The sequence below is a fragment of the Procambarus clarkii genome, chromosome 38 (genome assembly GCF_040958095.1).
Source record: "Procambarus clarkii isolate CNS0578487 chromosome 38, FALCON_Pclarkii_2.0, whole genome shotgun sequence".
NCBI lineage: Eukaryota > Metazoa > Arthropoda > Malacostraca > Decapoda > Cambaridae > Procambarus > Procambarus clarkii.
Window position 1 is genome coordinate 19305459 of NC_091187.1, and position 23478 is coordinate 19328936.

At 41.3% G+C, this 23478-nt stretch overlaps 1 protein-coding gene across 7 annotated transcripts in view; it reads left to right on the forward strand.

Moving 5' to 3' along the window:
* Positions 1-11722: 11722 nt before the first annotated feature.
* Positions 11723-23478, forward strand: part of LOC138349696 (GPI ethanolamine phosphate transferase 2-like) — a 36685-nt gene continuing 24929 nt past the window's right edge. For 6 of the 7 annotated variants that reach the window (XM_069337830.1, XM_069337829.1, XM_069337831.1 and 3 more), the window contains exons 1-5: positions 11724-11902; positions 14347-14536; positions 17214-17423; positions 19893-20081; positions 20857-20984. In XM_069337830.1, coding sequence (XP_069193931.1) covers positions 11754-11902; positions 14347-14536; positions 17214-17423; positions 19893-20081; positions 20857-20984 — 866 coding nt within the window. In that variant the 5' untranslated portion in view covers positions 11724-11753. Of the gene's footprint in view, positions 11903-14346; positions 14537-17213; positions 17424-19892; positions 20082-20856; positions 20985-23478 lie in introns of all 7 variants that reach the window. The other variant, XM_069337834.1, reaches the window with a different exon arrangement.

The window sequence follows — 23478 nt, forward strand, 5'->3', positions numbered from 1 at the left end:
AACTGTTATTTCTCTCTTTATCTTATGGTCTCTCCCCCTTCCATCTTACCCTTCCTTCCCTCCCTGCCTTCTTTCTCCCTTTACTCCCTCACCTTCTTCCTTCCATCTCCTCTCCCTATTTCCACTTCCGTCTCCCTCTCCCTACTTCCACTTCCCTCTCCTGGTCCCCTTTCCACTCTGAAGAGTAATTAGAGCAGTAATTAAGAGAACAGGGTACCTGGTGTGTGTTCTCTCCTGAACCCTCCTCCATTCAGGTCAGACTGGAGGTTATTAATAAGACCAAGAGCAGAATTCTCTGCATGAGGGACAGGTAAAAGGCTACTTCTGTTCGTTCAGATGCAGCCTTGAGTCAGTCTTTCATGCTGTGAAACGCGTATGTCACAGGTAGGTTTATGTTTCATTCCACAAGTTAATGGATATAATGAGTTGCTGCTTCCTGATTACTACCAGAACTACCACGCAACATTTACCAAACAACAAGGACATTTATTACAAGGAAATCAACAGGATTTTCTGTTCAAATTGAAGGAAATGTTCAACAAGTGGTAACAAGAGTTTAACTCATTTAATTGCAAGGTACTGAAGATTGGTAGGTGCATCAAGAGTAGGCATGAAACGAAAGACGAAACCCTTCTGAAATCGGACATGGAACAAGTGGTATTTGATCAGTTGTCAAACTTGTCAAATTCTGCCAAACAGTGTACACATAGCACGGTGTCAACAGCTGGTTATTCAAGGATGTCAACTTGACGACTTGCCTTTTATAATCTCAAAACGGAATCATTTACGACCCTCTTTAACAATGTGACAGAAGAAATTATATGTTATGTGGATCCAGAATGCAGATCCATTAAACACAAAACCATATATACCATTAAACACAAAACCATTATTACCATTTATACCAAAAACATACCAATGTTTAATCATCCTATACCAAAAACAAAAATGTATGAATTATGAGAAAATAGTATTGAATTTAAGCCTCACGTTTCTGTAGACAGAAGAGTTAAGAAAGACATGATTATCACATTTCTCACGTAACAAACATAGAAAAAAGAACAGACTTTTTGTTTTTCTAGCATTGTAGGTTCACGATCGATGGAACACAAATTGAATGTGATGAGAATTGTAGGCAGGCTCCATATCAGCTATAAATGAAGACTTGGCCTGTGTAACAGTTGATGGATTGTTGAGTGCTGGTGCATTATGAGTTGGAAATGTTGGGGTTTAATGGCTAAAAAACTGTTCTGCAATATCAAACTATCACACATGGACGCATACGCACACACAACAGAAGAGTTACGAGGAAAGGCTGCGTGAAATACACCTCACGACACTGGAAGACAGAAGAGTAAGGAGTGACATGATCACCACATACAAAATTCTCAGAGGAATTGACAGGGTTGATAAGGATAAACTGTTTAACACGGGTGATACGCGAACAAGGGGACACAGGTGGAAACTGAGTACCCAAATGAGCCAAAGGGACGTTAGGAAGAACTTTTTCAGTGTCAGAGTAGTCAACAGGTGGAATGCATTAGGCAATGATGTGATGGAGGCTGACTCCATACACAGTTTCAAATTTAGATATGATAGAGCCCAGAAGGCTCAGGAATCTGTACATCGGTTGATTGACAGTTGAGAGGCGGGACCAAAGAACCGGAGCTCAACCCCCGCAAACACAACACTATATATATATATATATATATATATATATATATATATATATATATATATATATATATATATATATATTTTATAGTTTATATGAATAATAACAACCGTTCTTAATATGTGAATATTATTATTTTGGGAAACCTGAGAACCATTTTTTTACAATGGAAATAAATATGCGGGATGGAGAATAAATATAAAATATTTTTTTTTGCTTTTAGTTGGGGGCACTAGATAACACACACATTGGCTTATGAAAAGAAAACATGAAGTGGTATTTTTGTGTATCGATCGCAGAAAGAAAAATATCAAAATGTATAGTAATTTTACAACGAATGGTCTGGCATTCATCTACCTTCGTTTCGCATTTCAAAATTTAATTAATAATAAAAAATTGTTTACCCCTGATATGCACTGACAGAATCAGAGCTTAAATCTGTGTTTTCTCTTATTCAGGCAGAAAATTCAGTACATGAAAATAGCAACAATTCATTTCCAAATGCAAATAGAGTTCGATTTTAGCCATCTGCTCACTGTAACACAGAGGGGTACAGTCACTCTTCCCAGTTGGTCACTGGAACACAGAGGGGTACAGTCACTCTTCCCAGTTGGTCACTGGAACACAGAGGGGTACAGTCACTCTTCCCAGTTGGTCACTGGAACACAGAGGGGTACAGTCACTCTTCCCAGTTGGTCACTGGAACACAGAGGGGTACAGTCACTCTTCCCAGTTGGTCACTGGGACACAGAGGGGTACAGTCACTCTTCCCAGTTGGTCACTGGAACACAGAGGGGTACAGTCACTCTTCCCAGTTGGTCACTGTAACACAAGGGTCACAGTCACTAGCTATATATATATACATATATATATATATATATATATATATATATATATATATATATATATATATATATATATATATATATATATATATATATATATATATATATTAAAAAAAGTATTGGAAGGTTGTGAGACGCAGACAAACTCCTGACAATATTTGTTGTTCATTGTGTGCAGCTATACATAATTATTATTCATTCAGAGTTCTGAATGCATAATAATTACCAGTATGAAAATTAATACTAGTATGAAACGACATAATTTTTGACGGTGTAGAGCGTGTAGAATCTCTACACATCCCTAATGTGATACTTTATGATACCTGGTGATGCATTGTAATACCTTGTGATACCTTGTAATATATTGTGAGGCCTTCTGATACATTGGGATCCCTTGTAATACCTTGTGATATCTTGTGATACCTTGTGATATCTTGTGTTACCATGTGATACATTGAAATACCTTGCGATACCTTCCGATACCTTGTTTTACCTTATGATACCTTGCGATACCTTACGATACCTTGTCATCCCTTGCGATACCTTATTTTACCTTGTGATACTTTGCAATACCTAACGATACCTTATGGTTTAGTGATTGATATGAGACATCGAATAAGCTAATAATTGTAAACCAAGAAGTGAAGATATTGCTTGTCAACAAATATCAGCTGATGATTGTATATAAAAATTAGCCTAATTTTATTATCAAAGATCAGATGGTAGATGTCTACAGTAGCCAGCTGATGTCTGTCAACAGAGATCATCTGTTTAACATAAACACAAATCAGCTGAGAGATGTCAACACAGCAGCTGGATACTATCAGGAGAATCCTGCAAAGGACTGCAAATAAAATTTTCTCGTAATTCAATCAACAGAAACAATGAAACGATACCTTGGGAAATATGTAAACGAGTTAAATAAAAGTTGCAAATAAAGCAAAAAAATACAACATATGAATGTTTTCCAACCGCCATCTTAAGTTATCGGAGCCAGTATGAGAGTTTAAGAGAACTCCTAAGAGTTTCCTGGAGATGGTTGTCACGAAAAAACAACAAACACTAACTGGACACACACACACACACACACACACACACACACACACACACACACACACACACACACACACACACACACACACACACTAAACACTAACTCCCATAACTCGTGGCTACCATTACCTTGTCACACAAGCCAACATATTACTTTCATTCCTTGTTCCATAATGTGCCTGAGGGCCGTAAAAAGCACAAGCCTATTGCCATAATGTAATATTTCCACGCAAACTTTGCTTGCAAAATCTCACCAGCATTTTTTCTTCCGACTTTAATTTAGGTGTAAATTTACTGGATTTAATATTTGCAAGAGGAATTGGTATAATCTGCTTGCAAGATGTTATTACGTGCAAGATTAAAGATTACACTTGGTTACACAGTATGAATGGTCTTTAACTTCCTCTATTCTTTATCTCGGGTATCGCAATTGAATGGATTATGAATTGAATCTCATCTTTCAAAGTGTCCAATTATATCATTGTGCAGTGAATCGTTGTCTGGCGTATAATTGGTTTGCATCACGTAAGGCAGGTTTTGAATTAGTTTGACCTTTGTCCAATGTGTCTGTGTGTATATTCATCTAGTTGTGCTTGCGGGGGTTGAGCTCTGCTCTTGCGGCCCGCCTCTCAACTGTCAATCAATCAACTGTTATTAACTACTAACTAATTTTTTTTCCATGCACACACACACACACACACACACACACACACACACACACACACACTCAGGAAGCAGCCCGTAAAATCTGTCTAACACCCAGGTACCTATTTACTGCTAGGTTACAGGGGCATCAGGGTGAAAGAAACTCTTCCCATTGTTTCTCGCCGGCGCCGGGAATCGAACCCCGTACATCAGGATTACGTGTAAAGCGCGCCGTCCACTCAGCTACCAGCTCCCTAAGCACCGGTGGATTGTGTGTATGTGTGTGTGTGTGTGTGTGTGTGTGTGTGTGTGTGTGTGTGTGTGTGTGTGTGTGTGTGTGTGTGTGTGTGTGTGTGTGTGTGTGTGTATTAATTCATAAAACAAACCAATACACAATGTATGCATGCGTGTGAAAGTTGAACCATATTCGAACACTTTGGCGAAGCAAAAACTAACTTTGATTCTGGTGATACACGCATATACGATCCACATGTACACACTAGCCACACGCACACACTGGCCACACGCACACACTGGCCACACGCACACACTGGCCACACGCACACACTGGCCACACGCACACACTGGCCACACGCACACACTGGCCACACGCACACACACTCACACAAACAATGGTCAAGTTTGTTGCTCCTTGATGCCTTTGTTCACCTAGCAGTAAATAAGAACCTAGGAGTTAGACAGTTGCTAGGGGCTGCTTCCTGGGGATGTGTGTGTGTGTGTGGGGGGGGGGGGGGAGGAATCTGTTGATTGATTGACAGTTGAGAGGCGGCCCCGAAGTGCCAGAGCTCAACCCTTGCAAACACAACTAAGTGAGTACACCTAAGTGAGTCCCCCCCCCACATACACACACACTTACACATACACACATTCACACGAATCCACACACACATATGCACATTCCGTCAGCAAAGCACGCGAGTGACAAGAATGCGGACGATGTTTCAAATCCTCATTTTGGACTCTTTCACAAAATTATTCAGACCCAGAGAATAATGCAACACATCAGTCTGTCCTCTGTCATATTACCTCGCATTTTTACGGAATGGTCCAATTCGTTAAAATGTGATGTAGCATATGCATCGGCCTATATAGGTTAACTGGTTTGCCTGTTTTCTTACATATGTGGCAACACAAAATAGCTAAATTGTGGAGTGACAAACTTGAGAAAATCGAGAGATCAGTCTGAACACGTTACACCGGCGTGGAACCCCACTTTCCGATGAACCATAAGAAAATCGTTACAGTCCAGAATAATTCAACAATACTGATACCAGAAATAAAAGAACTGTAAAAAGGCTACAGAATAATGCTGCTCAGGGTACCCAGCCTAGCAGAGGGAAAGATCAATCGAAATATGATTAAGATATACACGATACTGAGAAGAGAGATGAACAAGTTGGACTTGTTCAAGACCTGTTGGACTTGTTGGACTTGACAAGATCAGTTGGACTACAGTAATATGGAAAATGAAGGGAAATATGAGGTCTTTAACTACAGGCGAGCGTCACTTTCTTAAATTCCTTGCAAAGTGTCGTAATGATAGAGCTTATGTAAACAGCAATTATGTAGGCGCCACTGTTAACGAAACATTAGGAAGAAATGGTAATGTTTGGTCGGAGAGAAATCCTGTCTCTCAGACCAGATAAAATTCTATGACAGAGCTAAATAAATCAGACAGGAGAGATGTTATTTAAATCAGGCAGAACATGAAAGGGTAGCCAGACTATATTTTTTGAGCTGTCATAAGACCTTTGACAAAGTGTCTCACATAAAACAAGTCCAGAACTTTGAGAAACAAGCTAGGAGTGATAAGGAGGGTGATTTAGTGGATAAGAGAGCTGTAAGTAAGCCTTAACAAAAAGCAGGTCACAGTGAAGAGGCATTAGACTGGTGAGGTGTTACCAGTGGGGATCCACAGAAGTCTGAATTACGATGCTCTGGTTTGTGTGAAAGATCTCCCAGAGAGAAGCAGTGTTAGGAGAAGTCCTTATTGGAGATGACGACCGCTTTGTCTACAAGTGCTTTAGCAACATCTAACCCCTTACTGACTGAACATTAATTCCAAAAAACACGTTTCGTAACTTGGTGCTTCACTCCTTTATTGTCAGTATTGTGCTATGTACTCTGCACTCTTCGTTCTGTGCGCGGTGCTCTATGCTTTGTTCAATCAATGATCTTCCAGAGGGACAAGGTTCTTAACAATGTTGACGCGAGAATTTTTGAGAAGAATGAACAAACAAGACTACAAGAAGCTTCAGGAAGACCCGAACAAGAAACAAACAAAGAGAATTTCATAACGTATGTTTGCTAAAGGTCAGCTCCAAAAGATGGACTCTTGGGACAGGCTATTAAACACAAACTTTTAACTGGGAGCACAAATCATACTAGAGTTATGGAGAGAAAAAAAACCAAGGCCGAAAACATCAACTTTTAACAGTGCCTGAAAGCTTCTAATATTTTACCTGAAATATGACTTACAAACAAGATAGAGGAATCAAGATTAAATAGCTGAAATTGTAATGAACTGGGTAAGGGAGAATCTGATAACCGAAAAACAGTAGGTCATAGTGAGAAAGCATAGGTTAAAATGAAGAGGAAAGTAACATCTCACAGATCATTTGATTGTCATCTGACCGCCCCTTACAGGTCCTGACACATGCGAGTCCCCTTCCCAAGAAGGTAAGATATTATATGACAATGCTTGAAGACGATGAAACAGTTTTTGAAAGGAGTAAAGTGAAGAAGATTGCATAGTATTACAGGAGGATCTACAAATTTTTGTTGTAGATCTACGGAAAAATCTATGAATTTTAGAGGACAAATGGCTACTAGAGTAGTCATTTGTTTCATTACTTTGCATTTTAACAAATGTAAAGTAATGAAGCTTGAGAGTGGCGTAAGGAGGCCAGAAGGTCAGTACAGGGCTCTGATCATGATCATAAAACCATCCTTAAATTCAGAGGTGCACTTAAACAAAGCAGCATCAGCAGCATATCAGAAACTGTCAAAACAACGAATATAATTTAGAATCCTAATCAGGTAAGCATCCGGAACATTGCACATAACATACACGCTCCCAGCTCTAGAATATTTAGCTCCAGCAGAAAATCCCCAACATAAAGAGCAAAACAAATAAATTATAGTCAAGAGATTTTTAACGAGACAAACAATGGAGATAAAATATCAGAGCTGTGAGGGCACAGGGAATGTAATCTAATGGCATTTGAGGAGATCAGAACAAAGGGAGATATGATCTCAATATATATGATATTGAAGGGACGAACTGGATTAAGACAATCATTCCCAGATGCGAGAAAACAGAGCGAACAAGTGCAGGTCGAAGTTGAAAGACATTTGTGTTAGATGCGATAAATACTGAAATGAACATAATTTTTTTTTCCTGTAGCAAAAAAAAAAAAAAAGTGGGATGATCTTGAAACAAAGGTCGTGGAAGTCACCTCTGTTCGCAGCTTTTAAAGCAAGAACGACAGAGAGGGCTACGAGAACATCGAGAGATGATCCACCAAGTACCATAGCTATGACTCGGGGCCCAAGAACGGAATCTCTCTTCCCCCATACACTCAGTTAGATGAGTAGGAACCCTCCCAAGAGACGCCATAATACCCATAAAAGACACATATTTTCATATCTTACGCTACAGCTGTTAAGAGAACCGCTGAAAGACGAGAGATTTATGCAATAAAAGTAACGTGCAGGTCGTCAAGTGGCTTTTACAATAGCTCTGCCCCACTCACATAGGGTACATGTCTGTCTGGTCTGGCAACGAGACCCCGAATTTTATGTTCTTGGTACAGGACTTGAAGGGTATTATATTGAACTTGTTTGTATACACTGATTTAGATGGAGAGGATGGATTTAGATCGCATCACCTTGCGATGATTTCGGAGCTCCACGTCCCCAAGACCCGGTCCCCAACTAGGCCTCCTCGACAAATAAAATCTAATTTTATAAGAGCTGTAAATAAGTTATGTCAAGAAATATTTGCTACTTAACGTTTTTCTTTAGGAACTTGAATTGAAATTGAAATTAAAATGTAATTAAAATTTAAACATAAGAACATATATTTTACTGATTCTCTCGAGAATTAGTCGCAGAAAGCAATCAGAATCACACCAAAACAAACCAACATTCTTTTGAAACGAGATTAATTAATGTATCATTGCACAGCCCGTCAGCTAATATCATTAAAGCTTACATGTGCATTAGTTCAGTTGTGCCATACTAATTTCTGTACTTGGCAGACTGTAGTAACTTTTAATTTTTTAATCTAAAATTTTTAGATTTTTTTCTAAACACATTTTTAATGGCAATAAGAAGGTACAGGGAAGGGAACTACAAGGGGAAAGTGCCAAGCCATCACGACTATATAACACCTGAAAGGGGCCTTGATAAGGATTTGGGATGGGACCGGGGGGAAGGGGGAGGGATGGTGCCCAACCACTTGGACGTTCGGGGATTAAACGCCGACCTGCATGAAGCGAGACAGAATCTTCAGCAGCCTACGCGAACAGTTAGCCTTTCGCTCATGCTATTGATCAGTTTGATGCGTGTGGTTAAGGCCGGTCACACAACCCTAGGGATAGACCCAGCGCTAAAAGGCGTATCTACAGACTGACCAATAGACCAAGCGAATCTTTGGATTATATATATTTACATAAAATTTGGTTTCACTGAAGTACAAACGCAACTACATTACATCAAATTAGAAATGAGATCTGTAACATCTACCTCCTGTAATTCCTTACAGCTAAATTGAAGATTATATATTCCTAGTGACATATTACACAAGACAAGCCACACCCAGAACGCCTTTATCCGGTAAAATAATAATTTGACTTCCAAAGTTCACGAATCAATGTTAAATAACACTTCAATCCTAATCCTTTCTTCTACTCTTCCCTCTGCCTATCCACCAAAGCAATTCATACCCCATATCTGCCTAACCCATACCCTCCCTCTATTCACCAACTACCATTCCCTAACCATATTCATCTCTTCCATTTATTCCTGTATTCGCCACCCCGTTCCCATTCTGTTCGTCTCCTCTATCCCCGTCCCTTACAAACTTCATCCACCCTAACTCCTATCCAATACCACCTTTACCTCTGTCAGTTCCCTCCATCCCCACCAAAACCCATCCATCCCCCCATCTCCATCCTAATCTCTCTCCCTTCAAATTACTCTTCCAAAACGAGGAGCAACAAACCTCATAAATTTCATCACAAACTGGCTCACAAATGAGAACATTAACTGACCAGCACGACACCATCTTGACAGGTCAGGGGCGGTAATACGTAAACTGGAGCATGTTGGATCACACAATACCCCTTTTTGCCACACTGTAAATAATTGCGGTGTGGAGGGCGGTAACTGTGGCCAATTTTGTGTTTTTGTAAATAGTGTGACTGCAGTGTATATAAAAAAGTAAAGTGAAATACATAGTGCGTCGGCAGTGCACAAAATTATGTATAGTGTGTGACTGAAGTGGGAAAAAAATTCTCATGCGTTTTGCGACAGCATTGTGAAACTGGAGTGTTTGTTAGTCCATCAGGAGAGTTTAAGCCGTTGGTGGTCAGTGCGACGGCTGAATACATCGAGTGTGCCGAGTTTAACAAGACTTTAAACGGATTAATGCGTGAGACGGGAGTGAGGTGGTAGTGTAGGTGGTCCTGGTGATAGTGTAGGGGCTTTGGTAGGTAGTCTGGCGAAAATGGAGTGTAGTGTAGTAGTTAATCTAGCGAGGGTGGTGATTGTGGAGGAGTCGAGGTAGTCTGGCCTGGATGGTGGTAGTATAACAATCGTGAGAGAAGTGGAGAAGGGAGATTGTGGTAGTCTGGCGAGGGTGGTGGTAGTGTGACAGAGTGGTGGTTGTTGAAGGGTGCAGGCGGGGTCGGCGACACCAGTCTGCAAGGCTCTGTAAATGTTAGCCACAATGACGAATACTAAGCACGACTCCTCCAAACTACGGCTTGACATTCTGTGTATGGACTGTCATTCTGTGAAGGTCTGTGTATATCCTGCAATAGCGAAAACCTCAAAGGGTGTTGTGAAGGTCGTGTGTTGTGTAGCAGAGATGTGTTAGAGGTAGAGCAAGTATATTGTGTATTCTCTTCTGCGTCTTCTCTCTCTCTCTCTATCTCTCTCTCTCTCTCTCTCTCTCTCTCTCTCTCTCTCTCTCTCTCTCTCTCTCTCTCTCTCTCTCTCTCTCTCTCTCTCTCTCTCTCTCTCTCTCTCTCTTCTCTCTCTCTCTCTTTGCTTCATTATTCACATTCTGCACAACATCACAGCGTAGGACGGAAAAAGAGAACATCTTCCCCACCATGATCTTATTCGGCCATGTATAGTTAATTCGGCTTTGCCAAAATTTTTAGCAGCTCAAGTCATCTCCCGAGTTTATTTTTACTCTTAAGCCAATTTTCAACACGTATCATCTCATGCACAAACTCGGGTCTTCTTTAGGGTGGTAAGATATGAAGAATTTTGTCATAAAGAAAAGGACGTCGGAACCAAAAATATCCAATTTATGTTTTTTTGTGAGCATTTAAGGAGCTTATGTTGTATACGAGCGGCCTAGTGTGAGGACTTACTTGATTGGCTGGTGGTGTCAGTTTGTGTGAATTTCTGTTATTGAAACCATGTACAGGGGTCTTATGGCTGGCTTGAGGAATTATCATGTATCTGTTGGTGAGATCCCTCAGGAAGATGTCGCAAATGGTTTGCTGGAAGCAGAAGTAGAAGTCAGAGGATCAGCTGACCGGATACCTGGGTTTCTGGGGGATTCATCTGATGACAGGGAAGTAAAACAAACTAGAAATTGGGACTAGCTAGCAAGTTTGTATATACTGTAGTTTGTCAGGGTTGCCAATGCTTCTCCATGCTGTTGCATTTTTTGGGGTTCTGGAAGGCATTCCTGACTCATAATGGCCTTATGGGTTTATTAGGCTTGAAGTTAACCAGGCTGGTAGTTCAGGAGGCAACTAAGGAGACTCGGCAAAAGAGCATTTCATTACATTCAATGATAGATTGTTCATTTCTGGGGTGCTTTGGGTTAAAAGTGAGGGTGGATTAGTGGCTAATTCTCTTTATAACTCAGTATTTGCCACCTGGTAACTGGTGGTAGTGGTGACCAGTTTGTCAACTTGTAGTTTGAATTAGCAGAGCACTACTTTGCAGTTTATTTTCTTTATGCGTTGCATGAGGAGGTTTTGTGTGTAGAGCATTATTACTTTGACAATCATTCAGGGCTGGTTTAAAAATTTGCCAATGTTTCCTTTCTTCTATGTATAGCCTGGCACTGGTATTTAGAAGAGACTCCTGCTGTGTCAGGATTGTTTACAATGTCTCTGAGGCAGTGGGATGTTGCCTAAACGAGTGACAGCGACCAGCTCAGAAAGGACCCCTTCATCTATACTAACCATTGCCAGTTTTTGTTGTTGGTCTGGTTTTTGTTAGTGACAATATTTTCTAAATTTCTTTACAGTTAAATTTTCAAGATGATGAGATTAAGTAGCCTATCGCACCTGCTGATAGAACAGGTTGCTGTTGTTGCAGCAATAGTAGCATATCTGACGGGTATTGTCACCGTGCGACCACACCCATTGCCTCCTGAGGATCTACTGCAGGCTACCAAGGCTGCAACAAGGTAATCTTATTTGTTATATGTACTGTGACTGGAAAGCAAAATATCAACACGTTATCAATAAAAGATAATGTTAGTTTGTCCAAGGTTAAAAGTAAGACTGTTCCAGTTAGCTTCACACAACTTTTAATTGTGAATTGTGTTTATATGGGAAGTGTTAGAGGAGGCTCGGGGTCAATCCCTATGCCCCTCTTTCAGAAGGATTGGCTCCTATTACAATAATCAACAACTTCTTTGAAGTCTGAAATGGTTCGATTGTCCATAGTTTGTCTTCAATAGGAGCGGGAGAGAACAGGAAGGAGGGAGAGATAATGGGAGGGAGGGGAGATAATTCGAGAGAGAGAGGGAGGGAAGGAGAGAATTTGAGGGGAGGGAGGGAAAGACTGGGAATGAGGAAGATAGAATGGGAGGGACTCTTTCCATCTCTTCCCCCCCCCCCAATGGAGTTGGGGGGGGGGGGAGGAGAGGAAGAGGGTAAGGAGTAGAGAGGAATGGGGAGATAGGAGGGGGAAGGGGAAAGGATAAGAAAGGGGTAATAGTGGGAGAGACAGGAAGAGGCGACAGAGCTGGTCAAGCTCCCAAACCAAGTTCTTGACTTTGAGGGTGGTGTTTTGCACTCCTCCCTGGTCGGTTATGCATCTTCCTTCTTCAGGGAGCCACTATTTGACCCCTCCAGTAAACCAGCATTGAATGTAATGAAATACATTTTTCTGGTTGGTTGTCTTAGTGGTTCCCTGGTCCTCACCCCACTCTTCCCATACAGGTGCTTGGTGCCTTCTTTGATAATTACTGTACTTACTTACTTCCCATACAGGTGCATCAGTTTGTCATTTTTCAGCTTCGGACCAAGGGGCGGATTATGTGAGAGTCGGGAACTTAAAGTGGTGCTATTACCTGTTGGTAGACATACTTAATTAGGGGGTGTTCATTTTTACTACTGAAGGAATTGTGTGTGTAAGTTTCTTGTTACTTCAGTTCTTAAATCTGTAAACCTTGCTGCTGTGTGCTTTGTATTGTTTACTTTCTGGATACCAGGCCTTTGGTACAGGTGATCATAACAATTCCTGTTATAATTCTCCCTTCCTGTGCTTTTGTGAGGGGGGCTAGAGTCTGGCTGTGCTCCTCAGTAGGCCATTCAAAACTCCTATGACTGATTCATTTGTGTGGAGCTACCTCACCGATCTAGCTTTAGGAAGCCACTGAGGCCCAACTTGAAACAGGCATTTCATTACATTTAATGCTTATTTTTGGGGCAGTTTCTAGGCCGTATTCTGACTGTGTGCCAGGCCATTTCCAGCCAGTTTTAGGACAGTTTTTGTCTTTGTGGCAGGTGTGCTGTTCTCTTTGGGTGTGGCTGCAGTCCACTGTTGGTTGTTTCCAGTTAGGGTTTTCTGGTTCTTGCATCTGGTCACCAGTTTTCCGAGCTCTGGGTTTGATTCCAGCACCTGGTTCCATTGGTTTGCTGGTATCCCTCTGGACTTACGTTTGGGCCAGCTGGTGGTATATCCATACTCCTTTGCATTAAGTCTCATTGCTGCTTGGTTGTTTTTTTGCTTGAGACTTGTTGCGGGTGGTACACTCGAGTGAAAGCTTTTGGCTCTGCTTAGATTGTCTCTTGGACTTCCACTTGTGTTGTGCTTTGGCTTTTGGCTTGCCTCTGGTGTCCCTCTGCTCCTGGGCCACACATGCTTTCTTCTCCCACAGCTGCATTTTCTGCTTTGTTTAAAAAAAAATGTTGACCTCATCTGTAGAGGTGCCTATGTGAGTTAGCTCAGTGAACAATTAAGTTAACCCTCCAATAAAACATGTTAAATCTAAAGCAAGGCCATTTTCTAGTGAGGCTCTCATTAGTTCCCCCCATATCTGCCTTATTGGTTTGGTTTGGGTGGCTCATGAGTGAGAGGTCAGTCTAGGTGACTGGCTATAACAAGGTGACTGTTGGGTACAGCATGACCCAGTGTGTTTATCCCGCTGCAGCAGCAGTTTGGCTTGTTGCCCCTTGGTACTTAATATTCTGTAACAATTTGCTTGTTTAGTTTTGTTATGCTTTATAGTGCTTTTTTCTTGGCTGTGAGCAAATCTCATCCACAATATCACAGAATCTCAAAGACAGACTCTAATCCTGGTTCCCAGTAGGCAAGTGTAGACTAATAAGGCTTAGTACATCTCCCTAAGGGTAGTCTGGATGAGCAGTTAGCTTGGGGTGCTACTGAGAGCCAACAAAAAAGATAATTTTATTATATTCATGGATTTATTTTTACCATATCTATATTGATATCGATCAATAAGGCAGTACTGATCAAAATGCTGTGTTGGTATAGATATGCCTCTAGATTATGCATATTGAAATGTTGCACAGTCCTTCTTATTATTGCATCTTTGCCTGTTGCTTTTTTTAATAAATTTGTGAAACGTTTTAAGGTAAAACATCATCTTGTCTCCAACAGACATGATGATGAGTCCCCAGTATCGGTGAACAAGACTGTGATTGTTATTATTGATGCCTTGAGAGCTGATCACCTTGTATCCACACCGCAGCCTCTAATGCCTCACTTGCATGGCTTGCTCGCCAAGGAAGAGGCACATGGGTATATCCTTCATACCGCTACTCCCACTGTCACTCTTCCCAGAATTAAGGTAAGGATTTTTTACAGTGTTTTTTTTTTTGTGGAAATTATTTGATAAACAGTGACTGTTAATGGCTTTCATATGTAGGATGTGTTAAATCTGTTGAGCATTCAAATTTTTTTTTACTAACAGGATACCAAGTTTGGTCTCCTTTAAGCATTCTTAACTATTCCAAGTGTCATACACTTCTTGCCGTGAGTGTGGGATTGTTCATAGAGAATGAACTGAAGCCCTGTAGAATACCATTTTGAGACTGGAAATATCAAATGCAAGGGAGGCATCTCAACTACTCCACTTTCAACACTTGCTGTCATCTTGTGGAGTAGATGGCTAAGGCTGGACCCATATCAACAGAGGAAGGAGGAGGGGTGAAGTTTACCCCCACTAAAGGCCCTGAAACACCAGATGGTAGGCCCAGGCAACTTGAGTCAAAGCCTGGTAAAAAGTAGCACAACTGTTCCCTCACCATCCCATCATTTTGAACCACAATGTATCTCTCCCTGAGGAGAATGAATAAAACCTACACCAATGGGAAGAAGCTGATGTTGAAGCAAACATCACATTGCCAGATATTGTTACTACTGAATCTTCACCTTGACCAAGAGTCCTGCATGACCTGGGACCCTGATGCCCCAGGTACCGAAGTGGGAACTGAACCATGCCACGGAAAAACCTAGCACAATAGCTGAAAGACAGCCCCCACAGTCTCGAGCACCTAGGATACCTCCCTCTCCAGGAAATAACGTAATGGGAATAACAGAAATAACAATAACGTACACAAATAATCAATCTCCAGTCAATGGGAAAAGGCCACGACTCCTGAACCTTTTCAAATTCTGATGCAAACACCAGGTGAGTATATACTTCAACAAATAATATTATTAGATCAAATATTGCTCATTTTGCCACAATTACAGCTCTACCTAAAATGTGCTAGTCCCCCAAAACTTCACTATTGCAAAATATGTGTACTCGGTTTTCAAATCGTTTTTTATATACCTCAGTGGTTGCTCCATTAACCGTACTAGTATATTCCTAATCATCACATATATATGCACTAGCAATACTGTAACCAGAAGACAGAAGACCTTAAGACTTCATATACCCACATGGAAACCAAACCAAACCTAGCCAGGATGCCAACCTGGGTAAGATGAAAATAGCATCCTATATTTCACAGCTCATGTTACACACAAAGTTTAAAGCACCACAACATTGAAGTGCTGCAGAACAGACTCATTTGCAGAACAGGTTGCAGAATAATTGTAGAATAGTCCTTAGCTGAACCAGGCGAAAAGGGGTACAGGAACCAACACCTCAACCAGTCCAGCTGAAAGGCATCCACCATAAAGGGAATTGCCATTGGGGAATGAAGTCCTGTACAAAGGTGTCAATTCCACGCAAAGAGTTCTAGCTCTGGCTGCCTGTATGTCTCAAAGCTGAAGTAAGGAAGCAGCATAGATGTTCCACACCATGAAACAGGTTGTCCATGAAAATGCTGAACAATCACTGGATATGAAAAGCACAGAGAGCCAAACTGTGAGTACTCGGCTGAAGAGTTACTCAAAGCATTCAGTTCCAAAGGACAAGGGACTAAAGGGAACCCTCCTGGTTGAGACAATGAACTACACAGAGAACAGTCTGAATAGAGCCGGAGTATGGAGCCCAAAGGAATCCAAACCCTCCTCAGTGCATGCTACACAGCTATAACTCCCGAACCATACTGTGAGCTCGAAGTAGGAGAGGAGATCACTGACCCTGCACAGCTTGGTCAGCGCTCGTTACAAAGCCCCATCTCAGATCCAAGTTTCTGTGAAGACTTTGAGTATGGGTTTAGGAAGGCACCAGGGACCTGAACCCCCCAAAACCCAAAAAGAAAACCAATAATAATGCCGCAACCAGTGAAGGGCCTATGGGGCTTGCACCCAATGATCATGGAAGTGACGAAAGGGACTGAACCAGAGAAACCAGAACAGCTGCCGAAGCCACACCTTTTCCGAGGAAAAATGACATAGGCAAAGTTCAGGCTCCTGCTACACAGCAATTCACAGGAAATGGCACCAAACCACTTAGCTGCCCAGAGGAGCCCATATGGAAGAGAGGTAACCCAGGAACCACTGAATCAGTAAAGGAACTGACAGCATAGACCCATTGGGTGGTGAGCTCCTACCTCCTCCCCCCCAAATGAATGGGAAAGGTGGGGCCAACGAGCTTAGTTTCAATAAATTCGATCATTTGCTTACATCGTTAGGGAAGGTCATTGGGCGGGCTTTTGAAGCTTCAGTCTCTTAAACCCAACAGTGGTTTGTTTTAACTTGCTGACTTTCTGATTGCCTTTCCCGGTAAGGTGGAAAAATGTCATCACACTCACCCCTCTGTGTAGTGGCCAGGTTCTGGCTGTGGCCTCCAGAAGGCCTAAAGAACTCAATGGTTGATGCGACCTGGTAGATGGGTACCATCCCAATGCATAGCTTCATAGAGCCACAAGTGACTTCTCACAGAAAACCTTGCTTCCACTATCCTAAAAATTTAAAAACTTTTCAAAATACTGTACAGTATTTGTATTTATTTGAAAATGAAAATAAATTAATAATTATTATACCTAATATAAGATATTTGTGTTATAATTAATTAATTTTAGTTATATATATAATGAACTATGGTTTTTAACTTTGGTTTTTGTTAGTCTTTGGTGACAGGCAGCATTCCGGGGTTCATGGACATTATTGAGAACTTTGGTGCTGGTGAGCTGACCGATGATAACCTCATCAGACGGTGGGTAGATGCAGGGAAGCGTATTTACTTCTATGGAGATGACACTTGGCTTAAGCTGTTTCCTTCACAGTTTTCCAAACATGATGCTGTTACCTCGTTCTTTGTCACTGATTACACGGAGGTAAGATGCGTATCATTATTTTTCTGGATGGGCTTCTGCAGTGGCTTCCTGAATTAAGCCCTGGTGCAGCCAAGCCTAAGGGAGACCTGCCAGGCCTCTTAGACTCACTTTCCTTATGGTAACCAGGACCAGATCTGGCCATCTCTGAAGCAAGAAGCACCTTTGTATCAGAGATAAAAAAAAAACACTACCAGAAAGCATATGTGAAACAAAGCCAGCTACCTCTTGAAGAGAATTAAATACCCTCGGATAATAAGTCACGATGCAGCTGACTGCCACCAGGTAGCAGCTCAGGTCATCAAGGTGTCCCCCAGGCAGCCCTTTCCCATAACTTATTCATCTGGTTGCATCCTCAATGGCACGGGACATCCAATGTAGGCCCTGTCTCTGCTTCATTCTTAAAGTAGTCTTGGCTAGCCATAGAACACTAGTTTCTCCCTGGGACATTGCTTTGTTATTGTTTTACTCTTCATGATTGTTTCATGCTACCCACAATGAATGTTCAATAGCATTTTAATTTGCTCCAACTGAAAGCCAGTGTTTTTCTCTCTTTTCTCTCTCTTTTCTCTCTCTCTCTCTTGCTCCAACTGAAAGCCAGTTTGTTTTCTCTCTTGATTGTCTGGTTGCATTTTCTCTGGCCTGCCGGGAATACCTGCTTTGAAGACCCTCGTTCTCTACCTCTCTCCCTAACTCTCTACCTCTCTCTCCCTCGCTCTCTACCTCTCTTCCTCTCTTTGGGTTGGATGGTAGAGCGACGGTCTAGCTTCAAGCAGGTCCGCTTTCAGTCAACCGTCCAAGTGGTTGGGTGCCATTCCTTTTCCCTTCTCCCTCCTCGTCCCATCCCCAATCCTTATCCTGACCCCTTCCAATTGCTGTATAGTCATAATGACTTGGCACTTTCCCTTGATAATTCCCTTCCTGTATGAGCTGACTTCTCTAGAGCTATCTCACTTCCAGGTAGCATGGCTTGTGCTCAACTGTGAGGACTGTTGAGGAGTTCAGTAGATGGCCGTGTGTTGTCTAACTACAATTGTGCCTAATCCTGTTCCACATAAAAACACCTAAGTGCTGTTTCAGGATGAGAGCTATGCTCAAGGTGACTTGGCACAAGTTTTCCCAATACTGTCATATGATACTTTAAAAACTATTTATAGTTTTTTGGTTAGGGCATATACTTGGTAGTACCAAGTGTGCAGATGCAAATCCTCATCATGGCTTCTATTGATTTGCTCATTTATACATCACATTATTATTATTATTATTATTATAGTTGGAGGAAGTTCATTAGTTGGGTTGTGAGACTTCGGTCTATTTTGAACCCAGCAGTTGTTTTTGATTTGCTGACTTTCTGGAAGCCTTTCCCAGTGTGGTGGTGAAATATCACCGGTCCTTGCACCTCTGTGAGGGGGTCTCAGGGGTCAGGTCAGATTCTGGCTTTGGTCCCTGGGAGGCCGAAGAACTCCACCGCTGATTTGATCTGGTAGATTGGAAACCATCTCAATGTATAGGTTCAGGGAACCATTGCGGTTCACCCAGAAATTACGGTTTCATTATGTTCACTGCTGGTTTGTTTTGGTATTGTGGTGATCTTGTATCCCCAGACATTCTTAGGCATCCGTTGAGGGGGGCCAGATTCTGGTCGTGATGTGCAATAGTTGCTCATAAGAGCCTGGTGAGGTCTCCAAGGTTGGAAGTTATCAGGTGGGTAGTCAGGGAAGCCACCAAGAGAGCCACCAGAAAGAGGCATTTCATTACATGCAACGGTGAATTTTTCTGGCCATTTTGTTAAACTTGCTTTCAGCAGTGAAGGAATATTTTTCATGGGGCAAGTGATGCTCCTTTTTTCCAGCTAAAGAAATAATAGATTGTATCAACTTGAAGGCATATTGAGCATTGGCATAATATGGCTATAACTCTGGTACAAATTATAAAAACAATAAGTACTGTATGAGCTAATTTATATTAAGTTTTATTTTGTTTTATACAGTATATGAAAGTGTTTTAGGTTTTTATTAGTTAGTATTTCTCCAATAGATTTTCCTTCTTTAGTAATTTTTTATAGTAGTAATAGTAGTTTTAGGTTTTGCTCTTTAATTTCTGTGCAAGTATATACAGTACACTTTTGTTAGAATAAAAGTTGATTTGTGTGTAGTTCAGCAATCTTCTCCTCCTGGGGTCAGCTGTGTATTTTTGTGTGTTGTATATTTCAGTCTTTTCTTCTGCTGTATATTTTTAATTTTTTTTTGTATAGATAACCTTTTAACCTTCATAACCTCTTATAACCTTTTAAATTTTATAAGTTAGTATTTTTCTTGAAAATGTGGCCTTCACATCAGCTTGTATTTTGCCAGTCATATTTCTTTTTTCTTTTTTCGTTTTTCCTTTTTAAAAACATTAATGTAGGTTACATTCACACGTATATACTGTACTTCTATTGTACTTCTATTAAGGCATAATCTCTCTTGGTAGGTAGACAGGAACGTGACTCGCCACATCTCCAAGACAATGGCCTCGGATGATTGGGATGTTCTAATTCTTCACTATTTAGGTTTAGATCACATTGGCCACCTTGAAGGACCCATGAGTCCACTGATCGGCCCTAAACTTTTGGAAATGGACTCTGTGATAAAGAATATCCACCTTGGACTCGAAAAGAAGGTAAATATACTATTATTGTTAACAAAAATAGTATAGTATTTATAAAATGGGAATATTTAAGATTAATTAATTTTCTTTCCACACTTTCAGATAAAATATTTGGAATCCTCATTTAAAATATAGTTTAATATTTGATTTACAGTGGCTATTTCTGGGGGGTAGCCTTTGATGGCTACTGTCTCCTGTTGTGGTGGTTGGAGGTTCGAGGCTCCTAAGGGCCCAAGTGAATGACGTTGTTACCCCCCATTTATTGTGGTTGACAATTTATATGATTGGGGTGTGGATACCATAATTTATACATGCTTAAATGACAACCCAGGCAAAGCTTAAAGTTCCAGTTGGGCAGCAGTTAGTTGCTTCTGGAATTCTTCTTTACTGTGGCTGTTCATAGCGGGATTGAGGAGCTATGATCTCCCGCTCTGTAGGTCGGAGGTTTGAGGCTTCTAGGGGCCCAAGTGAATGAAATGTTGTTATCAATGTCTATTGGGGTTGGCACTTTATGTGGCATAGATCACCTAATTCCTCCATTCTTGAACAGTCATTTTTGCTCACTGCTGAAGAGGGTCCTGGTTTGGGTCTGTAATATTCGGTGTGCGTTTCTTGTTTTCAAAATACAGTACCTGTAGTGGGTCATTATTCCATTGATTAATACACAATTTCACTTCATTCCCATCTCTTTCTCTTACATACACACACACATATATATATAAATGAAAATGTGCATGCATGCAATGTGAGTGATTTCTTTGTCATTGTAGTGAAATGTGTTCCTCAGGGCAAGAGGTACTTGGTGGTTGTTTGTGGAGATCATGGCATGAGTGATGCAGGTGGGCATGGAGGATCCTCGCATTCAGAGGTTACTACATCTTCAGTGCTCTTCTCTAACACCTTTGGAAAGAAAATGTAAGTTATATTTTTAGGGGGTAACTCCTTTGTGGCCTCGTGTAGCAATCTTGCTGATTGGGGTGTTGATATTGCTCCATACAAGTCACATCAGTTACTGGAGTTCTGTTTGGTTTACTGGGGACTAGACCCAGACCCTGGCCTCTCCTCAGAGGCATAGAGAGCATATGTCATTCTGCCATTTCACCAGGAAAGCATCCAGACAGCGAAGGTTTACAGACAACTACTGGGTTCACGAGACTTGAAGTCTCAAAACCTGCGAACCATTCTTCAAATGATTCAACCAAAACAAAATAATTCACTCGAAATTAGTTCAAACTCGTTAATACCAATCACTGCCACCAAGCAGCCCAGAGATCAGTCCTCCGCCAGCTCGCTATTCAGTTGTCATTAATTTTGCTTAGTGCATCATTAGTGGGTTTGAATAATTGGGTCATTGGGATGTGGTTGGACTTGGGAGTTGTCAAATCGACCTTGTCCCTTCATTGGGTGTTCCAATTTTTCCCAGTCCTAAAGAGGAGCTTGGTGGAACTTTGGTTTATCCTCGATCTATCAGGTTTGAACAGCTTCATTCCCTGTCCAACTTTCTGTATGACCAAATTTGTTTGGATTTCCAGTTAAGGGTTTGGATGGTGTTCCTGGACTTCAAAAGTGCATAATGGCATGTAATCATACATCCAGATTTCAGGGACTGGTTAGGGTTTGTGGTTGGACATAGAGCTTACTGTTTTCAGATTCTGCCTTTTGACTTAAATCTGGCTCCCTGTATTTTCACCAGGTTAGCATCAGTCATTGTGGCACAGTTAAGGCTTTTAGGGGTTCATGTTTTAGCCATCGTCGATGACTGGCTGGTTTGTGCGCCTAGTCTGTATGTGTGTCAGCTAGACAGGGATCTGGCTCTTTTCCCAGCTTGCCGGGTTTAGGTTCCTGGTGAATTACCAGAAGTCTCGGTTAGTTCTATCGCAAGTTCAGATTTTGTTGGGTCATAGCTGAGACTCTGTCGATGTCTCTTTCCCTGCCTCCTTTCATCTTGCTTCACTTACAACTCCATTACCATCTGGTTTTGGACTATCCCTAGGTGACTTAGCAGTTGGTCGAGTGTTTGGTGTTTGTTGGTCAAAACAGCCAGAATTTTGCTGTTTTTATGGCACACAATTGGCAGTTATTGGTGCCCCTCCTGCATTTGTCTTCTAGGTGACAATGTGACGTGGCTTCATACTTGCTTCATTTATTTCTGTCTGTCTGTGTCATGTTTCTTTGGTTTAGGTTCATGTAGTGTGATTTTTTCTTTCATTGTTGTTTCTTAATTGGAGGTGCGGTAATTGGAGTACAGTATTTACTCAATGTCACTGGTCATTGTCAGTCTGGTGTTGCTGTGGGACATGTTTCCTGGCCAATGGTTTCCCTGCATTAATGCCTGCTGCTTCTCCTTTCTGGTAAGCTCCATAATTATTTTCAGTGGTTATTTAGCTACAGGGAGCCACCAAGGGGCTCCCCCAGAAACCTAGCATTGAATGTAATGAAAAACCTCTTTCTGGTTGAATTCCAGTGGCTCCCTATCTCCCTCTCTCCCTTCTGGGTTTCTTGGTACATTGGGATGTTTTTTTATTTTCTCCAGAAATGCATAGCAAGCTGGCAGAGAACTGAGCTCTAGACTGCCTGGTGGCAGAAATCACTTTTAATTGATTCAAGCTGGTTTAGAGTGGATTATTTTGTTTTGGTAGAATCATTTTGGGAGTTTAGCAGTTTCGAGGTTTCGAGTCTTGAAAATCTTGCAGTTATCTGCAAAGCTTCACTGACTTTCTGGATGCTTTCCCAGTGAAATGGCAGAATGTTATTTGCTCTCTACACCTCTGTGAGGGAAGCCAGGTTCTGGTCCCTGGTACGTCAAACAGAACTCCCGCAACTGCTGTGAATTAAAGTATGGAGCAATATCGGAGAGATAGCTACAGGGACCCTTTAGGGCTCAACAAGAAAAAGACGTTCCATTATATTCAATGCTGAGTTAGCAGATGAATATTCCTGTATTAATTGTTTATCACTAGATTAGCTGCTATAACTACTATGATTAAGCTCATTTATTTCTTGACACATTTTTTAAATTTATTGGTATACCTAACATTTCTTTGAGAGAGTTCACCATAAACCCCTTGTCCCTGTTCAGTTTATTTGTATGTGTTATATGCTGGGTTATGATGGCTTCTGCATCTTATTTGGGATGTGATGTTGCAGTTTGCAGTTTTTTCAGGATGTTCTTGAAACAGAGTGAAAAGGATCATCTGGGAACAGTATAAAATGGATTATCATTGGATAGTTGATATGGGACCATCATTTCTCTGTACAAAATTATTATGGAATAGTATGAGAATAATCATGGCATATTATGAAAAAAGTAGAAATGCTGCCTGTGACTCAGATGTCAGAGAATGATTCTTGGTTGCCCTTTGGCCATCAATGGTGCTTGGTGCCTGGTCCTGAGGGTTTATTGCTCCTC